The sequence below is a fragment of the Mesoplodon densirostris genome, chromosome 13 (assembly GCF_025265405.1).
Source record: "Mesoplodon densirostris isolate mMesDen1 chromosome 13, mMesDen1 primary haplotype, whole genome shotgun sequence".
In the NCBI taxonomy this organism is placed as follows: Eukaryota; Metazoa; Chordata; class Mammalia; order Artiodactyla; family Ziphiidae; genus Mesoplodon; species Mesoplodon densirostris.
In genome coordinates, this window is record NC_082673.1 from 90,694,104 (window position 1) to 90,712,559 (window position 18,456).

Genomic DNA, 18,456 nt, shown 5'->3' on the forward strand with positions numbered 1-18,456 from the left:
AACTTACAGTGAAACACACATATCTTTAGTGCGTAGTGCAATGAATTTTGACAAATGTACAGACCCATATGTCTCATCCCATCAAGAGCTACACCATTTCCCACCACCCCGGAAAGCTCTCTCATGCTCCTTCCTAGTTAATCCCCATCCCTACAAAACTGATTTAATTTAGTTCACCATAGGTTACTTTTACTTCTAGAATTTCATAACAATTGGAATCATGCTGTGTGTGCTTTTCTGTGTCTGGTATTTTTTTCACTCAGTAAAATTGAAATTTGTCCGTATTTTTTTTAAAGGATTCATTTCTTTTTAAATTAATTAATCAATTTTATTTTTGGCTGCACTGGGTCTTTGTTGTTGTGTGCAGGCTTTCTCTAGTTACAGCGAGAGGGGGCTACTCTTCCTTGCGGTGTGTGGGCTTCTCATTGCAGTGGCTTCTCTTGTTGCAGAGCACGGGCTCTAGGCATGTGGGCTTAGTGGTTGTAGCACACGGGCTCAGTAGTTGTGGCTCGTGGGCTCTAGAGTGCAGGCTCAGTAGTTGTGGCACACGGGCTTAGTTTCTCCACGGCATGTGGGATCTTCCCGGACCAGGGCGCTCGAACCCGTGTCTCCTGCATTGGCAGGCGGATTCTTAACCACTGTGCCACCAGGGAAGTCCTTGTCCACATTTTTGCATGCATTCTCAAGTTCACTTCTCTATTTCTGCTCTGAATTTTATTGTTTCATTTCTGCTGCTTGGTTTCAGTTTTTTTAAAAAAATTTAATTAAATTAATTTATTTTTTATACAGCAGGTTCTTATTAGTTAGCTATTTTATACATATGTGTATATATGTCAATCCCAATCTCCCAATTCAGTATAACTCACTCTTGGTTTAACTCGCTCTTGGTTTCAGTTTAACTCGCTCTTCTTTCTCTAGTTTCCTCAGGTGGATCTTTGGGAGGGAATGAGTCTGCCTAGTACAGGTTGTTTCCAGTTTGAGGATCTTATGAATAAGGCTGCCGGGAACATGCTTGTATGTGTAATTTTGTGTACGAATGTTTCATGCCTCTGGGGTTAATACCTAAAAGTGGAACTGGTGAGTCATAACTGTATAAGACAATGTCGATTTTCCAAGGATGTTTCACCATCCCACCAGCAGTGTGTGTTTCCCCACCAGCATTTGGTAGAGGCTTTCTCTTTCCTTTGAGCTCTGTCCTGGGTGGGTAGTGGTAGCTCCCGGGTTTTAATTGCCATTTCCCTGAGGATTCAAGATGTTGACTGTTGTTTCTTTGGCTTTTGGTCATTCATATGCCTTCCTTTGTGAATACCTATTTAAATCTTTTGTTCACTTTTGCAATTGGTCTGTTTGTCTTTTTCTCCCTGATTTTGTAAGAGTTCTTCATTTATTCTGAATACAGTCCCTTGTCAGATATATGTCTTGTGAATATTTTCCCCATGTCTGTGGTTTCCCTTTTTTCACTTTTCTCATAGTATTGTTTGATGGGCAGAAGCTTTAATTTAGATGAAATCCAATTAATCTATTTTTTTTCTTTTTATGATAAGTGCTTTCTGGGTCCTAAGAAATATTTACCTACCCCAAGGTTGGCAAGATTGTCTCCTGTGTTTTCTTCTAGAAATGTTTTCGTTTTTTTATATTTAGGCCTTGGGTCCATCTCAAATTAATATTCGTGAATGGTTAGAGACAGGCATTAAAGTTCTTTTTTCCCCCTAGATACGCAATTGTTGTAGAACCATTTGTTCAAAAGACTCCCCATTGAATTGCTTTGGTACCATTGTAAAAAAAATTAATCGACCATATAAGTGTGGTTTTATATTGGAGTTTCTATTCTGTTCCATTGATTTATTTGTTTAATCTCTGTCATTTCTCACTGTCTTGTGGACTATAGCTATATAGGAAATCTTGAAATCAGGTAGTGTAATTCTTCTAACTTTGTTCTTTTTCAAGATTGTTTTGGCTATTCTAGGTCCTTTGAAATTTCTATATAAAATTTTAACCTATAGATTATGTTTAATTCTATAATAAAGTTAGTTGAGATTTTGATTGGCATTGCATTGAATCTATAAATCAATTTTGGGAGAATTGACATCTTAACATTATTGACTCCTGTTATCCATGATCATATAGCTCCATTTATTTAGGTTTTCTTTAATTTCTTTTTGCAATGTTTGTAAAGATCTTGCACATATTTTGTTAAATTTATCTGAGTCTTTTATGTTTTTCATGTGGCTGTGTCATTGTGTATTTTTTTTGTCATTGTGTTTTTAAACCTTACTTTCCAATTATTTGTTGTTAGTATATAGAAATTCAATTGGCATTTGCATATTGATTTTGTATCTTGAGATCTAGCTAAATTCAGTTATTAGTAATTAATAGTTCTAGCATTAAAAAAAAACTTTGTGAGATTTTCTGCGTATGCAATTATGTTGTCTGCAAAGAAAGATGGTTTTACATTTTCCATCGCAATCTGTGTCTGTGTTCCTGTTCCTCTTATCTTACGGCGCTGGTTAGGACTTCAGTGAAACGTTGACCAGAAGTGGAGAGAGTGGACATCTTTGCCTTATTCTGATCTTAGCAGGAAGGTGTTCATTTATTTGTCACTAGGTATGTTAGTTGTAGGGTTTTCATAGATGTCAGTTTCCTCCTATTCCTACTTTGTTGAGAGCCTTTCTCTTTGTGGTATTGTGATTTATAGTAAAAATATATATTTGGTCTTCATCTCTATTTTCCTCTGGCACAGAACTTCTAAAACCCTTTCCTAAGTGATTAGAGCAGTAAAGGTATCTTTTGTTGTTCATGACAAGCCCGGTTCCACTTTTGGAAAGCCCTTAGGTAACCACAGGATGGGGGCAAGTTGCTAGGGGAACCAATCATGGTTAGAGGGTTGGAACTTTTATTCATTCCTCAACTTTCAGAGAGGGGAGAGGGGCTAGAGATTGACTTTAATCACCAGTGGCCAGTGATTTCATTAATCGTGCCTATTAACGAAGCCACCGTTAAAAGCCCCAGAGGACTGGGATCCGAGAAATTCCAGGTTGCTGAACATGTGTGGACTTTTTGTATATTGCTGGATTTATTTTGCTAATATTTTGTTTAAGACTGTTGAGTCCATCTTCATGAAGGATATTGGTATGTAGTTTTGTTGTAATGTCTTTGTCTGGCTTTGGTGTCAGAGTTGTGCTGGCCTCATGAAAACGTTTTGGAAGTGCTTCTTCTTCCTCTAGTTTCTGAGAGAATTTGGATAGAATTGGTATTACTTCTGCCTTAACTTGTGATAGAAAATTAACCAGCAAAGTATCTGGGCCTGGAGTTTTCTTTGTGGGAAGGTTTATAAAATATGATTCCAATTTCTTTGATACAGGACTTCTCAGACTTTCTGTTTCTTCTTGCGTCAGTTTGGTAGTTTGTGTTTTCTAAGGAATTAGTCTATTCAATCTAAATTGCCTAATTTATTGGAATCATATTTTATTACCATTCCATGTTTAAAGGATGTGCAGTGATATTCTTTCTTTTCTGATATTGAATACTTTTTATTTTCTTGATCAGCCTATGAAGGAGCTTATCATTTTATCAATCTTTTTGAATAACCTACTTTTGGTTTTATTCACTCTCTACTGCTTGTCCATTTAAAAAATTTCTTTGATGTTTACTCTGCTTTTTATTGTTTTCTTCCCTCTACTTACTTTGGGCTTAATTTGCACTTTTGGGGATAGTTTCTTAAAATGGAGGTTTAGAAAATAGATTTTATACACTTTTTTCTTTTCTAATATAGGCATTAAAAATATAAATTTCTTCTAAGCATTGTTTTTTGTTGTACCCCACAGATTTTCAAATTTTCATATTGTGTTTTACTTATCATTCAGTTCAAAGTATTTTCTAATTTCCTTTGTGATTTCTTCTTTGACCTATGGATTATTTAAAAGAGTGTTGTCTAACTTCCAAATATTTGGAATTTTTCCAGATGTATTTTTGCTATTGTTCTCTAATTGATGTTCTGGGCAGAGAATGTACTCTGTTTGATTTCAGTCCTTTTAAATTTATTGAAACTTGATATATGGCCCAGCAAATGCTCTATCTTGGTGAATGTTCTATTTACATTTGAAAGGAACGTCAATTAGATCAATTTGGTTAATTACGTTGTTCAAGTCTTCTATGTCCTTGTGATTTTCTGTCTTATTTTTCTATTAATTACTTGTATTGCTGCTGCTGCTGGTGTTATTTCCACTAAATGCCATTTAATTACTACTATTCTGCTGCTACTATATGATAATAATAACTAATGTAGGGAGTGAGGGCTTCCTGTCTGTCAGGCACAGTGCCAAACACTACACGGATTCTCTCTTGTCATCTCACAATGGACATTTGAGGTTGGTACTTTTACCCCCATTTGATAGACGAGGAAACTAAGGTACGGAGAGGCAAAGTAGGTCACCTGACACGCAGCTGTGATTGGTTGAATCTGGACTTAAACCCAGGTCTGCCAGGGCCCCACGTCCCTTTTCCCAGCCACACAAACCCTTCACGTGGTGTGTGGTCAGAGATGGACCAGCATGACACCCATCCTTGGCTGTGGCAACTTCAGTCCACACCGGCCTCTTCCTTCCTCCCTTGGTCTCAGATCTGGCCTCTGCATCCTCTCTGGGCCCCTCAGTCACAGATCCAGCCCCCAGTGTGGGTGGGAAGGACACTTACTCTGTGCCAGGTGCCTAGAGACCAAGGTTCAAATCCCAACTCCACAGAGACCAGTCCCATTACTGTGGTCAAGTCCCCTCCCTCCCCCTCCCTCCCTGATCTCCTCCCTCCTCCCAGGGCTGAGCGGGTGCCCACCCACATTGGTTTGCTGCCTGCTCCCCGGGTGTCTCCCATCCCCATCATCCCGGCAGAAGGCCCCGTGGCAGAGCTCCCTCCCTACCTGGGCCAGCTGCTCTTCCCAGCAAGCTTTCTCTCCCTCCTTGAAGAGCTCCTCTGTGGGAGGGAGGGCGGGTCACTGGAGGCCAGACCCGATGTCCACGGCCAGAGCCGGGTCTTGGGCTCCATCTCCCCCGTCCCTTGGACACAACTGATGTCCTGCCTCGGCCCATTCCAGCTCCATCGGGGAGGTGAGCTCGGAGGATGGTGAGCCAGACTTGGGCTCAGGGTCCAGAAAGCTGGGCTGGAGTTGTGGCCCTGCCTCCCTTGCTGTGTGACCTCAGGTAGCTCATGTTCCCTCTCTGGACCTCAGGCTCACCAATGGTAAATGGAGGGTTCCCTCTGGGCATGGTTGCTTGGGAGGTACTTGGGTCCCCTCAAGGGTGGGAAAACAAGGCTGAGAGAGGGGCACATTGGGAGGCTGCAAAGCTTTTACGGAACTTTGGAAACCCAACCTCAGAGGGAGCGGCTGCTTCAGGGATGGCCTTGGGGGTTTCAGAGGTCACCCAAGGCTAAGAGGGACCTCCACCCAGCCTGCCAGTCCCAGGCACGGGGTGCAGAGCTGAGCCAAGAGTCCACACTCCCAAGCATGGCCTCTGAGGCCTCCCCGCCAGGCTTCCTTGTAGAGAGCAGGGCCTACCACCCCCCTTTCCTCCCCCTGACCTCAACCCCTCGCCAAGGCTGCTGACCAGCTCCTCCCTGAGGCCCATTCCCTCCTCAAACTCCTACTCATCCCTCAAGGCATGGCTCAGACTTGGCTGCCTGCTCCGGGAAGTCCTCCCTTATGGCCACCAGGGCCGACCGGTACCTCCCCCGCTGGGCAGAAGTGAGCTTAGCTCATGCTTGTGAATGGATGAATGAATGAGGGATGAGAGTTGGTGTGTGCCTGCCTGGCGAGGCTGCGAGCTCCTGAGGGCAGAGCCGGGCACATGACAGGCGCTCAGTGTTTGCTGTCTTGCATTAGCTGAACCTCATCCTGGCAAGAACCTTCCCTGTAAGTCCTCTCTGGGGGTTCTCAGAGACCCCCGCTATCCAGGCGGTCCTTCCAGTGGCTCAGAGGCAGCGGCTGCTGAGGAGACACAGAGACCTGGACCCCACAGGCCCAGGAGGTGCGGCTGGGTGAGCCAGGCCCGTCGCACAGCCTCTGTGAGCTTGGCCTCCCCGTTGGCCGGTGATCCGGGGAGAGGACCACGTGGCAGGGCAGGCCTGCCTCCTGGGCCTCCTCGCTCCATCCCGATTCTGTCCAGGCCTGTTGTTGAAATGCTGGCAGAGGGAGCATGGGCTAATGGGGATGGGGCAGCTCGGCTAGCTGCTGGTGGCCTACCCTGGGAGTCGCGAAGTGGCCCGGGCTGGCTGAGGGGAGGTGGGCTGTGGGAGTGCTTGGGCCATAGCTCAGGGCCCTCTGGCACGGGGATGCTTCACTGGTGCACAGCCTGCATGTGTCCCATGGATCAGCAGCCCTGTACGCCCCCTCCTGCTCCCTCCTCATGACCTCCCCCTCCCCCTGCTGGCCTGGGGACAGAGGGTGGCGAAGCCCAGGCCCTGAGCACAGGACATACCATTAGAGGTCAGGACGCCCATCACGTAGAGGAGGCTGCGGTGCGGGAAGACGCCCGACAGGAACTTGGTCTCCAGGTGCTGGGCCACCAGCCGCCACCAGTGCCTGCAGATGGCCACCAGCACGTTGCTGGCCACGTCCCAGAAGCCCTCCTCCAGCTCCCGGGTGCGGGCAGAAAGGAAGAGTGGTCTGGTTTGGTGGGCAGGATGGCTACCATCAACCCAGTTTTTCAATAGGAAACTGAGACTGAGGAAGCCCAACATATGCAGCTGGCAGATGACGATCAGGACCAATCTCAGGGCTCAGAACTACACGTGTCTGGCAACATCCTTGGTCCTCTTACTGGTCCAGGGACCCATCGTCATTCTTCCTGCTTCTGAGCCTTTGCTCGTGCTGTACCTCCTGCCTGGCTTACAGTTCCCACTTGCCCTGTCTATGCAAACCCTAGCCCTGCATTTGGTGGCATCTGAAAGTGAGGGGATCTCTGGTCTCTCCCCACGTGATGCTGGTCCCTGGGATGCTGTTTGATCATCCTATGAAATTGTTATATCATTTATACATTTTTAAAAATTTATTTATTTGTTTTATTTATTTAGTTTTGTCTGCGTTGGGTCTTTGTTGCTGTGCGCGGGCTTTCTCTAGTTGAGGTGAGCGGGGGCTACTCTTCGTTGTGGTGCGCGGGCTTCTCATTGCGGTGGCTTCTCTTGTTGCGGAGCACGTGCTCTAGGGCACGCAGGCTTCAGTAGTTGTGGCACATGGGCTCAGTAGTTGTGGCTCGCGGGCTCAAGAGCGCGGGCTCAGTAGTTGTGGCGGACGGGCTTAGTTGGCTCCGCGGCGTGTGGGATCTTCCCGGATCAGGGCTTGAACCCGTGTCTCCTGCACTGGCAGGCGGATTCTTAACCACAGCCCCACAAGGGAAGCCCCTCCATTCATTCTTTTATTCACTCATTCATTAAAAAGCCAGACAGCTCTCCCCCAGTCATCTACCCAACCATCCGTCCCCTGTGACTTTAGGCAAATCATTTCCCTTCCCTAAGCCTCATTTTCCTCATCTCTGGGGAACATAATAATCTTATAGAGAGACTGTTTAGAGGATGGTGCACATGTACTCGTTCGCTTTCCTCCCTTCCCCCTTGGCTCATTGGACACATGAGATTGACTTGCCCCAAATCATGGCGCTGCTGTCTGGAGGAACCAAGGTTTGATCCCCCTTTGGGATCCAGCCCTTCCCTCTGCTCCCCACGACTTCCCTGAATGGCCCGAGCAGCTCCCACCTCCAGGTTGTCTACAAAGTAGTCATGATGGTTTCCAGCACCAGGTTGGGGTCCCTGTGAGGCACGTTCTTGATTTTCTTTTTTTTTCCTTTTTTTTTTTTTGCAGTATGCGGGCCCCTCACTGCTGTGGCCTCTCCTGTTGCGGAGCACAGGCTCCGGACACACAGGCTCAGCGGCCATGGCTCACGGGCCCAGCCGCTCTGTGGCCTGTGGGTTCCTCCTGGACCGGGGCACGAACCCGTGTCCCCTGCATCGGCAGGCGGACTCTCAACCACTGCGCCACTAGGGAAGCCCCATTCTTGATTTTCTTGATAATGTACTTCAGGTGGAGGGGGTCTGAACTATTCAGGTCCCGGAGCATCTTGAAGCAGATGGTTAAAGCAGATGGCAAGAAAGTGTGAGGATTGGTGTGCTGTGGGAATGTCACATTGTCACATAACAGGGCTGGGTGGGCAGGGAAGGGGTAGGGCTGGGAATGGGAAACAGTGATCGGAAAGGGAGGACTGGGAACTGAACACATGGGAAATCCTGGGCCTCCAGACTGTTCTGTAAGTCCTTCCGGGGTTCAAGGTAGGATGAGAAGCAAGAAAGCAAGCAGGGAATGCATCCTTGTTCACCCATGCATATTTCCATCCATTCATTGATTCATCCTCCTTTTCATGCATCCATTGACCCATTCATCTATCACCCACCTCTCCATCCACCTGCTTGCACATCCTTAAGCTCATCCATCAATCCATCCATTAATAAACGTATCCGTCTACCCATCCACTCATAAATTCATCTATTCATCATCTACCCACTCTTCGTCCATTTAAAAATCCATCTACCCATCCATCCATTCATCCATCCATCCACCCATCTATTCACAAGTTAATCATCCATCCCTCCGTCCCTCCATCTATTCATTCCTTCATCCTTTCGTCCTCCATCCAGTCACCCAACATTCAATGATATTCATTCACTGTGTGGTCATAGGGCTGTGTGTGTGGCTGAAAGGGGAGTCAAGGCCCAGCTCTGTTCTCAAGGAGCCTCCAGCCCGAGGGAGCCCTACCCTGTATTGGTGGACTTTAGTTCTCTGGGGTAGTTGTATAAAAGGCCCTGGGCACACAGAGAGGGGAGGGGTGATAAATCCTGACTAAGGTGGAGAGTTGGGACTGTCTTCTCAGAGGAGGTGGCACTTTAACTTGGCCTAGAAGGATGAGGGCAAGCCATCGTTTGAATGAGGGGAAAAGCATTCCAGTGAGAGGGCCAGGGGTAAGCTGAGGTTCTAAGGTGTGAAAGGTGTTGGAGTGGAGGGTGACGGGTGAGAGAAGGCATTTTGGATGGTGCTTCAGGAGACATGAAGAGGCCAAGGAGGATGGGCAGGAGTCTCTGCTGAAAGCTGCATTATGTCCACACTTCTTGACACCCCAAGGTCCCCCCAGAGAGTGGACTTCCTCTGGCCCTCGTCCCCAGGACTTCTTTGGGTGGAGGGACTGAGGGGGTCTGCTGGAACCCGACTGCCCTGCCTGAGTCCTGGGGCCAGTGGTCACCTGCGCTGTAGGCTTTCTCCATGAATGTCTTGTGCTCCTTGGGCACCAGGGCAGCCTGGCTGCTCCATGACTTGCAGAGCAGGATGGTGGTGGGGTGCATCCGTCTGTCCCTGCGGGCAGAATCCTGAGGCACTTTTATATAAGACTGGTTCTTCGTGGATTCCGAGATGTGGGAGGAGATTCTGAAATGGAAAAGGGGTTCCTGGGTGTATGCATCTGGGTGCCCTTGTGTGCGTTCATGGATGCAGGTGCAGTAGACTCTGAGAGCCACCTTGGTCTGGATCAGGCTTGGCAACATTTTTCCATGCACCCACCCTTCTGTTTAATAGACTGACTGAATCCTGGGAGGAGGGCAGGGGTCTGGAGGCCCAAGGGACACAGTTGAGTGGGCAGCATCACCTGTGGGCCTGGTGGGGCCTTGTTTCCCAGCAAGTGTTGGTGTGACAGACATGGCTGGCAGGCCTTAGAGGGCTCAGGGTATGGCAACCCCTCTTAATGCCAAGAGGGCCAAGCCCTCTTAATCTTGAACTATGCAATGTGTGTCAGAGAAAGTCACTCAAAATCCTCCCACGGTTTCCCACTGCACTCAGAGAAAAACTCAAAGTCCTAAAAATGATGAGGATGACACTGGTGCTTCCATCCAAATGGAGTCACAAGGACAAGATTCACCCTCCTGCCTTACACAACTGGAAAACTGGACAAAATATACAAAACCAGGAATAACAGATATGAGGCAGAAAGCAGGGCAGGACAATGATTCCTGATGGATGGAAAACCAACAAGGCTAGCTCCAAATTGCTGCAGCTTGCTGCCTGAAAAATTTCTGATTTGCAGTGCAGGGGGAGGGAGCCCAAGAAAACCTAGTGGTCTACTTGAGTTGAGGAAATAGAGGTGGAAGTTTGGGGAGGCCGAAGTGGCCAGAGTTTGCAGGGAAGAATAATAGCAGAGAGCTGCATAGGGAGGGACTGTGAGCTCTGGACATTCTCAGAGCACCCCCTCCCCCCCACGTCTTTCTCTGCATGCTGATCAGTACATGTGTGAAAAGAAAGCACCTGACAGAGCAGAGGAAACAATTCTTGGAGTTATGCAGCCTGAGAGTAGTTCCTTTTTTCATCAGTCAGAGTGGAAAACCTTGTAATGCATAGGGCATTGGTCAGAGTACTATGAATGGTATTATCTCAATAGTGGGGAAAAATGTCAGTCCTAGACAAGAATGATTTGGCCTGACCTCATAAAGCTTAAAGGAATGCCTCGAAAGGACCAAATTGTTTTTCAGTAATTTAATTATATGCCAGAACAAAGCTCAAGAATATTTATAAAGTACAGGAATAGCCAGTACCCGAAAAGGTAAAATTCACAATGCCTAGCATTGAATAGAAAATTACCAGGCACACAGAAGCAGCAAGAAAATATGACCCATTATGAGGAGAAAAATCAGCAGGTCAAAAACAACACAGAAATGACACAAATGATAGAATTAGTAGGCAAGGACATGAAATATTCTTATAATTATAGTCCATATGTTCAACATGGTAGATTAAAACATAAGCACACTAAGGAAAGACATGGAAAATATAAAAAAGCTGAAAAACACAATGCTTAAGATTAAGAATACACAGAATGAGTTTAACAGCAGATTAGACACCATAGATGCAAACATTAGTGAACTTGAAGACACAACAGAAACTATCCAAACATGTAACACTAATAGAAAAAAGATTGAAAAAAAAAACAAAGGAACAGAGCATCAGTGAGTTGTGGGACAATCACAAAGGGCCTATGTGAGTTCTCACAGGAGAAGAAAAGAGGACAGAGAAATATCTGAAGAAAGAACACCTGAAGTTTTCAAGTTAATGCAAACCATAAACACACAGATCCAGGAAACGCCGTGAACCCCAAGGAAAAGAAACAGGAAGAAAACTACACTAAGTTACATTGAAATAAAGAGGAAATCTTAAAAACAGCCAGAGGAAAAAAAGACATATTTTATACAAAGGTATAAAGATAAGAACGAGAGCCATAAGATTAAGAATTAGTTCTTGTCAGAAAGAGTGCAAACCAAGTGACAGTGGAGCAACATTTTAAAATAGAAAAGAAAAATAGAACAAAGAAGAGATGGGACAAAGAGAAAACAAATTGCAAGTTGGTAAAATAGAAACCAATAATAGAGAGAGAGATGGGAAATCCCCAAGCATTTGGAAACTAAATAACACATTTTAAAATAAGGCACAGGGGGGCTTCCCTGGTGGCGCAGTGGTTGAGAGTCCACCTGCTGATGCAGGGGACACGGGTTCAAGCCCTGGTCTGGGAAGATCCCACATGCCGTGGAGCAACTAAGCCCATGAGCCACAACTACTGAGCCGGCACGTCTGGAGCCTGTGCTCCACAACAAGAGAGGCCGCGACGGTGAGAGGCCCGCGCACCGCGATGAAGAGTGGCCCCCGCTTGCCACAACTAGAGAAAGCCCTCGCACAGAAACGAAGACCCAATACAGCCAAAAATAAATAAATAAATAAATTTATAAAATAAGGCACAGGCCAAGAAGAAATCAAAAGAGAAAGTAAAAAGGATTTTGAACCGAAGGAAAATAAAAACACAACATATCAAAATGCATGGGGTGCAGCTAAAGCAGTGCTTAGAGGGAAATTTATAACTTAAAATTTATAGTACTAGAAAGGAATAAAGGTTTGAAATCAATGACCTAAGCTTCCATCTTAAAAACTAGGAATAGAAGGGCATATTAAAGCTAACACAAGAAAATAAAAAGTAGAACAGAAATTAGTGAAATCGAAAACAGAAAAACAATAGAGAAAATCAACGAAACCAAAAGCTGGTTCTTTGAAGTGATGAAAACATTTGATAGACTTCTAGCACTATTTATCTGAGGAATACAAGGCTGGTTGAACATTTGAAAATCAATCAATGTGGGGACTTCTCTGGTGGTCCAGGGGTTAAGACTCCATGCTTCCACTGCAGGGGGCACAGGTTCAACCCCTGATCAGGGAACTAAGATCCCACATGCCACGTGGCATGGCCAAAAAAAAGAAAAGCAATCAATGCAATTCACTATATTGGCAGACTAAAGAAGAAAATCATATAACCATCTCAATAGATGCAGAGTAAGTATTTGACAAAATTCAACATCCATTCACAATAAAAGCAGGCATTAAGAGAACTTCCTCAATCTGATAAAGGGTACTTACAAAAATCTTACAGCTAATATCATATTTAGTAGTGAAAGATACTGTTTTCCCCACATAATTGGGCATGAGGCGAGGATGTCTGCTCTCACTACTCCTATTTGACATTGTACTGAGGGCTTAGTCAATAGAAAATGGTAAGAAAAGAAATTAAAGGCATGCAGACTGGAAAGGAAGTATCCATATTTGTAGAGGACGGTATTATCTAAATAGAAAATTCCAAAGAATCTAAAAAAATACCCTACTAGAACTAAAAAGTGAATTCAGCAAATTTGCAATTATAAAGTCAACATACAAAAAAATCACTCATGTTTCTATATACCTAGCAGTCCTCTGCGGCTGCCCCCCCTCCTCAGGGTTCCAGGCAGAAGGGAGGAGAAAGTGGGGTCCAGAGAGAGGCTGGGCCCCGAGGTGGATGAGCTCGAGGGACGAGCTCAGGGGATTTCGTGGGTCCTGGCCCCAGACCTTCCCCTTGGGCCTTCTGGGCTCTTGGAATGCACCTGGATTACAGTGAGGCAGGTTTTCTGCAACTTCATTTCCACAGGAGAACTTTCCAGCAAGCCCCGGCCGGGTAATGAATGAGCTGCCTTAGAGGGAGTACACTCCTATCCCTGCAGGGTTCCAGGGAGGCCGGATGTTGGGAGGTGGGGGGATTTGAGCATCACATGGGGGGTGCGGGTGGGAGTGGGAGTGGAAGTGGATGAATCTCCTCTGTGGACAGACATCAGCCCCAGGGGACACGGGGAGGGACACCTGTTGAGACCTGGGATCTGACCCGTGTCCATCTCCCACTACCCCTCACCATGTTTGAAAATGGTAGATGTCAGGGTTGCAGGTCCCTGACTGGGTCATGCTGCATGCCTGCTTCCCCCACGAACCTCTCAGGAATTGGGGAGCTCCTTCAGTACTGGGGGAGCCACCTCTGCTGGATGTGGGCTCCCAGCCTGGTGACCACTTTTCACAGCAACCTGGGAGCCAGATTGCTCACCACCCTGGGATTGGGATGATGCTCAGAGAGGGTCGGGAACTGACTGGAGGTCACACAGCAGTCGGTGGTAGAGCCAGGTTCAAATTCAGGCCCTCAAACCTCAGTTCAGGGTGAGCATGGTGCCCATGGACCATCTCACACCCGCCTCCCCAGGGTACCAGGCCCTCCCCAGAGCAGAGCTCACAGGGGCCTCGAGGCTGCTCCCGCCCGCGCCTCCCTGTTCCGCCGGCAGATGGCGCTGCGGGCCCAGGCAGGACCCGAGGCGGAGGGACACGAGGGGAGGGAGGAAGAGACGTTCTGCAGTAATGGGCTCTCCCCCTCCCCGCAGCCCTCCCGAGCCCAGACAGCAGGTCGTGGGGAGGGGGCCCTGGCATCCCACCGCCCAGGCAACTGGCACACCTGGGGGTGTGACCCCGCTACCCCCTGGGAGGCGGCAGCTACGGGTAGAGCGTCGGCTCACTCCCACCTCCGAGCCTTTGCACAGGCCCCTCCCCCTCCTGGGCTCCCTCCAGCTCCGGCTCCTGCTGGGAACCTGACAGGAGGCTGCTGTTACTGCCCCAGAGAGGAGGGGGCCCGACCCAGGGCCCAGAAGACCAGCCTCTGCCCTGCTACCCGGACCCTGTCTCTCTGCCCACCTCCCCTCCACCGCAACTCAGTTCCCAGCTGCAGCCAGGTCAGCCCTCTGAGGCTTGTGCAGTGCCTTCCTCCTGGAATGCCTTTGACAAAGATTCTTGGGTTCCAGAACCTTCTCCTGGGCCCATCTGTGCACTTCCTCATAAAATACTGTTCCAGCAAGAAACCCCCCTCCGCTGTCCCCTGCCCTCCCCCCTGCATATGATCAGGTTCCTCCTCCTCCACCCTCCCCCAGGTGAGGTGTGAGCACCTGGCCTGCCTTCAGTGAGAATCCTGGTACATCGATTTAGCTAGAATCCCCCTACTCCCGATATTTCCTCTTAGTAATTTTCCATCTATTGACCGCCCCCCCCGCCCCACCCACACCCCATCCTGCTCCTTGACCGTAAATCCCCATGCCCCTGTCGTATTCAGAGCTGAGCCTGGTCTCTCCCCCATACACCCCCATCACTGTGGTCCCTGCACCTGTAGTGATAACCACCCTTGAATAAGTCTGCCATACCATCTTCAACCACTGTCAGCCCCGCCCCCCACACCCCTGCTTTCCTAAAGAAACTCCTCGCCCTTTCCTATTCACCCTTGGAGACCCCCAGCTCAGGTCACCTCCTCTGTGACGCCACCCCTGATTTCTCTGGGCTCCCATAGCATTTACTGTCGCTGCTGAGGTTGGTTCAACATGAACTCTGAGCTCTGGGACACAGGGTGGTGGAGGGGCCAGGCAGACAGACTCTCCCTCCGGGATGGTTCCCGGGAGCACAATGGCTCCATCAGACCACCTGGCATCCTCCCGCGATGTTTAATGCCACTGAGCACCCTCAGCCCAGCCTCAAGGAGCAGGGCTGGGATTCCAGTCCTGGGCTCTAGGGCTTCCTGGCTCAGGGAGCTCCTGCCCCGCTGCGTCTCCTGTGGGGTGACAGTCAGACCCCCCGCCTCACAGGCCCACGTGGTCCCTGGGCTGTGGGGTCAGGCTGTGTCCTGCCAGTCCACCCAGGCCCACTTGGATGCCGTCACCACCTGCCAGAACCCTCCCTGCCCCCTGCCCGGCCCTGCTCCAGGCAGCCTTTGTCCCTCCTCCAGTCTCCTAGCCTTGGGGATCCCCCGTTGTCCCTTTCTCCCCACTAGACCCTGTGCCCTATGAAGGTGAAGACCCGGAGTCCCCTCCCTGCCGTGCTCTAGCACGTAGTAGGCACGCACAGAATGCCAGCTGGGTGAAAGCAGCAGATGCGCCCCTTTGAAGAGGCTGCCCAGGGAGGGGTCCTGCCTCGTGTCTCTGGGGCCCGTGAAATGGGGGAACAGAGTCAGCAGAGCCCCTGGGCCCCCATGCAGGTGCACTGCCGGGGGCGCCTCCTCATCTTTGAGGCTCCCTCCTCCCTCCACGCCAAAGTAAGAGGGGGAAAAAGGCCAAAGTAAGAGGTTTTCTCCTCCACTTTCTGAAAATGAGATTTTAAAAATAACCAGGAGGCGGTGGCATTGCCAGGAGGGGATTATGTGGGGAGCGGGGACTGCGCGGGCCTGCCTGCCCCTCCTCCTCGGTGCGCCTCAGCCTGGACCTCCCACTCTGCCCCTCCCTCTCCTGATGGCGGAGGTGGGAGGGAAGCCCGCAGTGGGGGAGCTGCTGAGAAGGGAGGTGACCGTGGTGGAGGAGGAAGGAATGCTTGGGTTGGGACCCCAGGCCCCACGGGCCTCCCCACTCTCCCTCGGTGCCCCCTCTCTCGGCTCACTGCTCAGCAGCCACCTGGCCTCCTGGGCTGTTTCTTCTTCCTTGGGGTACTGTGCTCCTTGCTGCCACAGGGCTATTGCACGTGCACGTCCTCAAACTCTCTTTCCCTCCCTTCATGCGACATCCCATCTTTACCCTCAGCTTCAATGTCATTTTCCCAAGAGGCTGACCTTGACTACAGGATGGTCTATGGGTGTTCCCCCTGTCACTGCCAACCTCATGGTTCCCTGACAGTCTCCTCCCACATTCTCATTATGATTGGTGTTTATTTATTGACTTGACTTTTACTTCTCTCTCCCGCTGTGAGCCCCTTGGGGTGGGGGCTGAGGAGCAAATGATATAGGTCTCTCCCACCCCCATCACCTGGGCTCTTCCTATTTCTGTAGTTCAGGGCCAGCCCCTGTGTTTCTTTGTCTGAAGTGCTCTCTGGCTGCTGGTGGAAGATGCCAGGGAATCAACTCTCCTGGGAGCAGCACTTAACTCATGACTGACGGGGTGGGTGGGTGACAAGCCCCTCACCCCTCAGACAGGATGGCCCAATGAGACTGAGCCCCAGTGGCTCCCAGAGGTAACCACTGAGCTGATAACACCCTTGATCACCAGCCTCCTTTTGTCCCTACCACGTGCGCTGGGATCACTTCCCACGTGACCTCCTGTCCTCAAATCATTCCTTAGGGCCTGCAGCTAGGCTGAATAATGACCTCCCAAGGAGATCTATGTTCCAATCCCTGGAACCTGTAATTGTTACCTTATATGGCAAAAAGGGGCTTTGTGGCTGTGATTAAGTTAAGAATCTTCAGATGGGGAGATTATCTGGATTATCTGGGTGGCCCCTTAAAGCAATCACATGCATCCTTATGGAGGGAGGAAGGGGGAGTTTTGACACAGATGGAGGAGGAGGGGGCCATGTGACCACAGAGGCGGGGATGCCAAGGGATGCTGGCAGCCACCAGAAGCCAGGAGAGGGAAGAGCAGGTTCTCCTGGGAGCCTTGCAGGGAGCACGGCCCTTGACTGCACCCCAGTGATACTGTTCTAAACCACCAAGGGCGTGGTGATTGTTACAGCAGCCCTGGGAAACAATACCATGTGCTTCAGGAGGAGCCCAAACTAACGCACACTGGGTCTGTCTTAATTATGGCGACAGGCTGGCAGTTGTTCCTCCATATGCTGAGCACCTGGCCGCCTAGGTGTGGACTCCATCTCCCAGCCTCCCTTACAGCCAAGAGCGACCACGTGACTTAATGCTCACCCTGGCATTTGATTTGAGAAGTGAAAGGCACAGTTTCCCCTCACATTCTTGAAGGAAACTGCTGGCCTGTGACTGCCCCCCCGCCCCCCCACCCCGGTGAGAATGCGATGGGGGCATCAGTGGATAAGACCACACCCTTGAGGGGCGGAGCCACGGCTGGAAGGAGCCTGGGCCCTGGATGCCCTGGGGAGCAGGGCCGCCTCAGCCTGGATGCTTGGACACCTGGACGGCTGGACAGCTGCAGGAGGGAGACCAAGGCTCCACCTTATTGACGCTGCTGTACTGGGGGCTGTTTGTTAGCACAGCTGAGCGATCACCCTACTACACTGGGGTTGAGCAGCCACTAACAGGCCTGTCCTGTCCACAGTGCTCAGTGACCATCTGTAGGATGAGAATGTCAGTACCGGGTTTCTCTCCTACATCCGCCCCACCATATGGATAGCGAGCCACCAGCCGGGGCTCACCAGGCTGAACTGAGCTGGTACGACGCTTGCCCCCAGGGCCGGTGCTTGGTGGCCCACGTCACTGGAGCACGGGACCGTTGAAAGCACGCCCGGTCCTGTGAAACACAGGCATCACTCGCCCACGGCTGCCTTGGAGGCCCGAGGGCTGGCTGTGCTCCTGCCCATCAGCACCTTGAGGACTGGGTCCTCAGCCTCCTGGGCCTCCTCTGAGTCCCAGCCTAGGGTCTGGCTGGGCACGCGCTCCAGAAGTGCTGGTGGGGTGGGTGGGCGGCAGCGAGTGCCGGGCAGGGTATCAGCCCTGTATGGGGGCTGATGGGGCTCCGGGCCATTGCTTCTCAGGATCCCCAACGGCACTCAGGACCCGGGCCTCCCTGGTGGACGTGGGACCCAGAACCGGTCCTCGGGGCTCGTGCTCATGCCGGGGAGCACCCTGGCCATCGTGCCGCGGGCCCACACAGGAGGGCGAACAGGAGGGCACTGTGCCGTCCTCTCTTGCCAGCTTGGGGCATACAGGGGGATTCTCTTCATTCCCTGTGCTGCCTCTGTCGTTTTGTTAATGAACGTAGAACATACTCACAAGGGCTTTCAGAGGAGAGCTGGAGATCCTCCGGCCCCTCGTGAGGGAGGGACTCCTGGGGCCGATTAACCTTGGCGGGTCGGTGGGGTGGGGACGGAGGTCTCTGAGTGCCGGGGTGGGGTCCCGACTCCTGAGCAGGGGCAGCTAAGCTGTGGGAGTGTGGGACAGGGGACCATGTGCCTGCTGACTCTCCTGCTCCCAGACCCAGCCCACTTCCAGGTGGGGCTCCTTTAAATGCAGGGTTCTCGCCTCCCCACCCCCCCACAACGGCCCCGCCCCCAGTCTCCCGGGCAGCCAGGTAAACAAACCTGACCCCAGGCTGCTGACATGGCTTCCCCCGGTTCCCAGG

General features: G+C 50.2%; 1 protein-coding gene across 1 annotated transcript in view; it reads right to left on the reverse strand.

The window, feature by feature from the left end:
- The window catches only part of LOC132500644 (maestro heat-like repeat family member 5), a 44,912-nt gene extending 26,476 nt beyond the window's left edge, over window positions 1-18,436 (reverse strand). Inside the window, 10 exon segments of the mRNA XM_060115738.1 lie at window positions 4,832-4,965; window positions 6,468-6,624; window positions 8,024-8,115; window positions 9,276-9,457; window positions 13,648-13,701; window positions 13,905-14,015; window positions 17,531-17,591; window positions 17,650-17,781; window positions 18,108-18,237; window positions 18,416-18,436. Coding sequence (XP_059971721.1) covers window positions 4,832-4,965; window positions 6,468-6,624; window positions 8,024-8,115; window positions 9,276-9,457; window positions 13,648-13,701; window positions 13,905-14,015; window positions 17,531-17,591; window positions 17,650-17,781; window positions 18,108-18,237; window positions 18,416-18,436 — 1,074 coding nt within the window.
- Window positions 18,437-18,456: the final 20 nt, after the last annotated feature.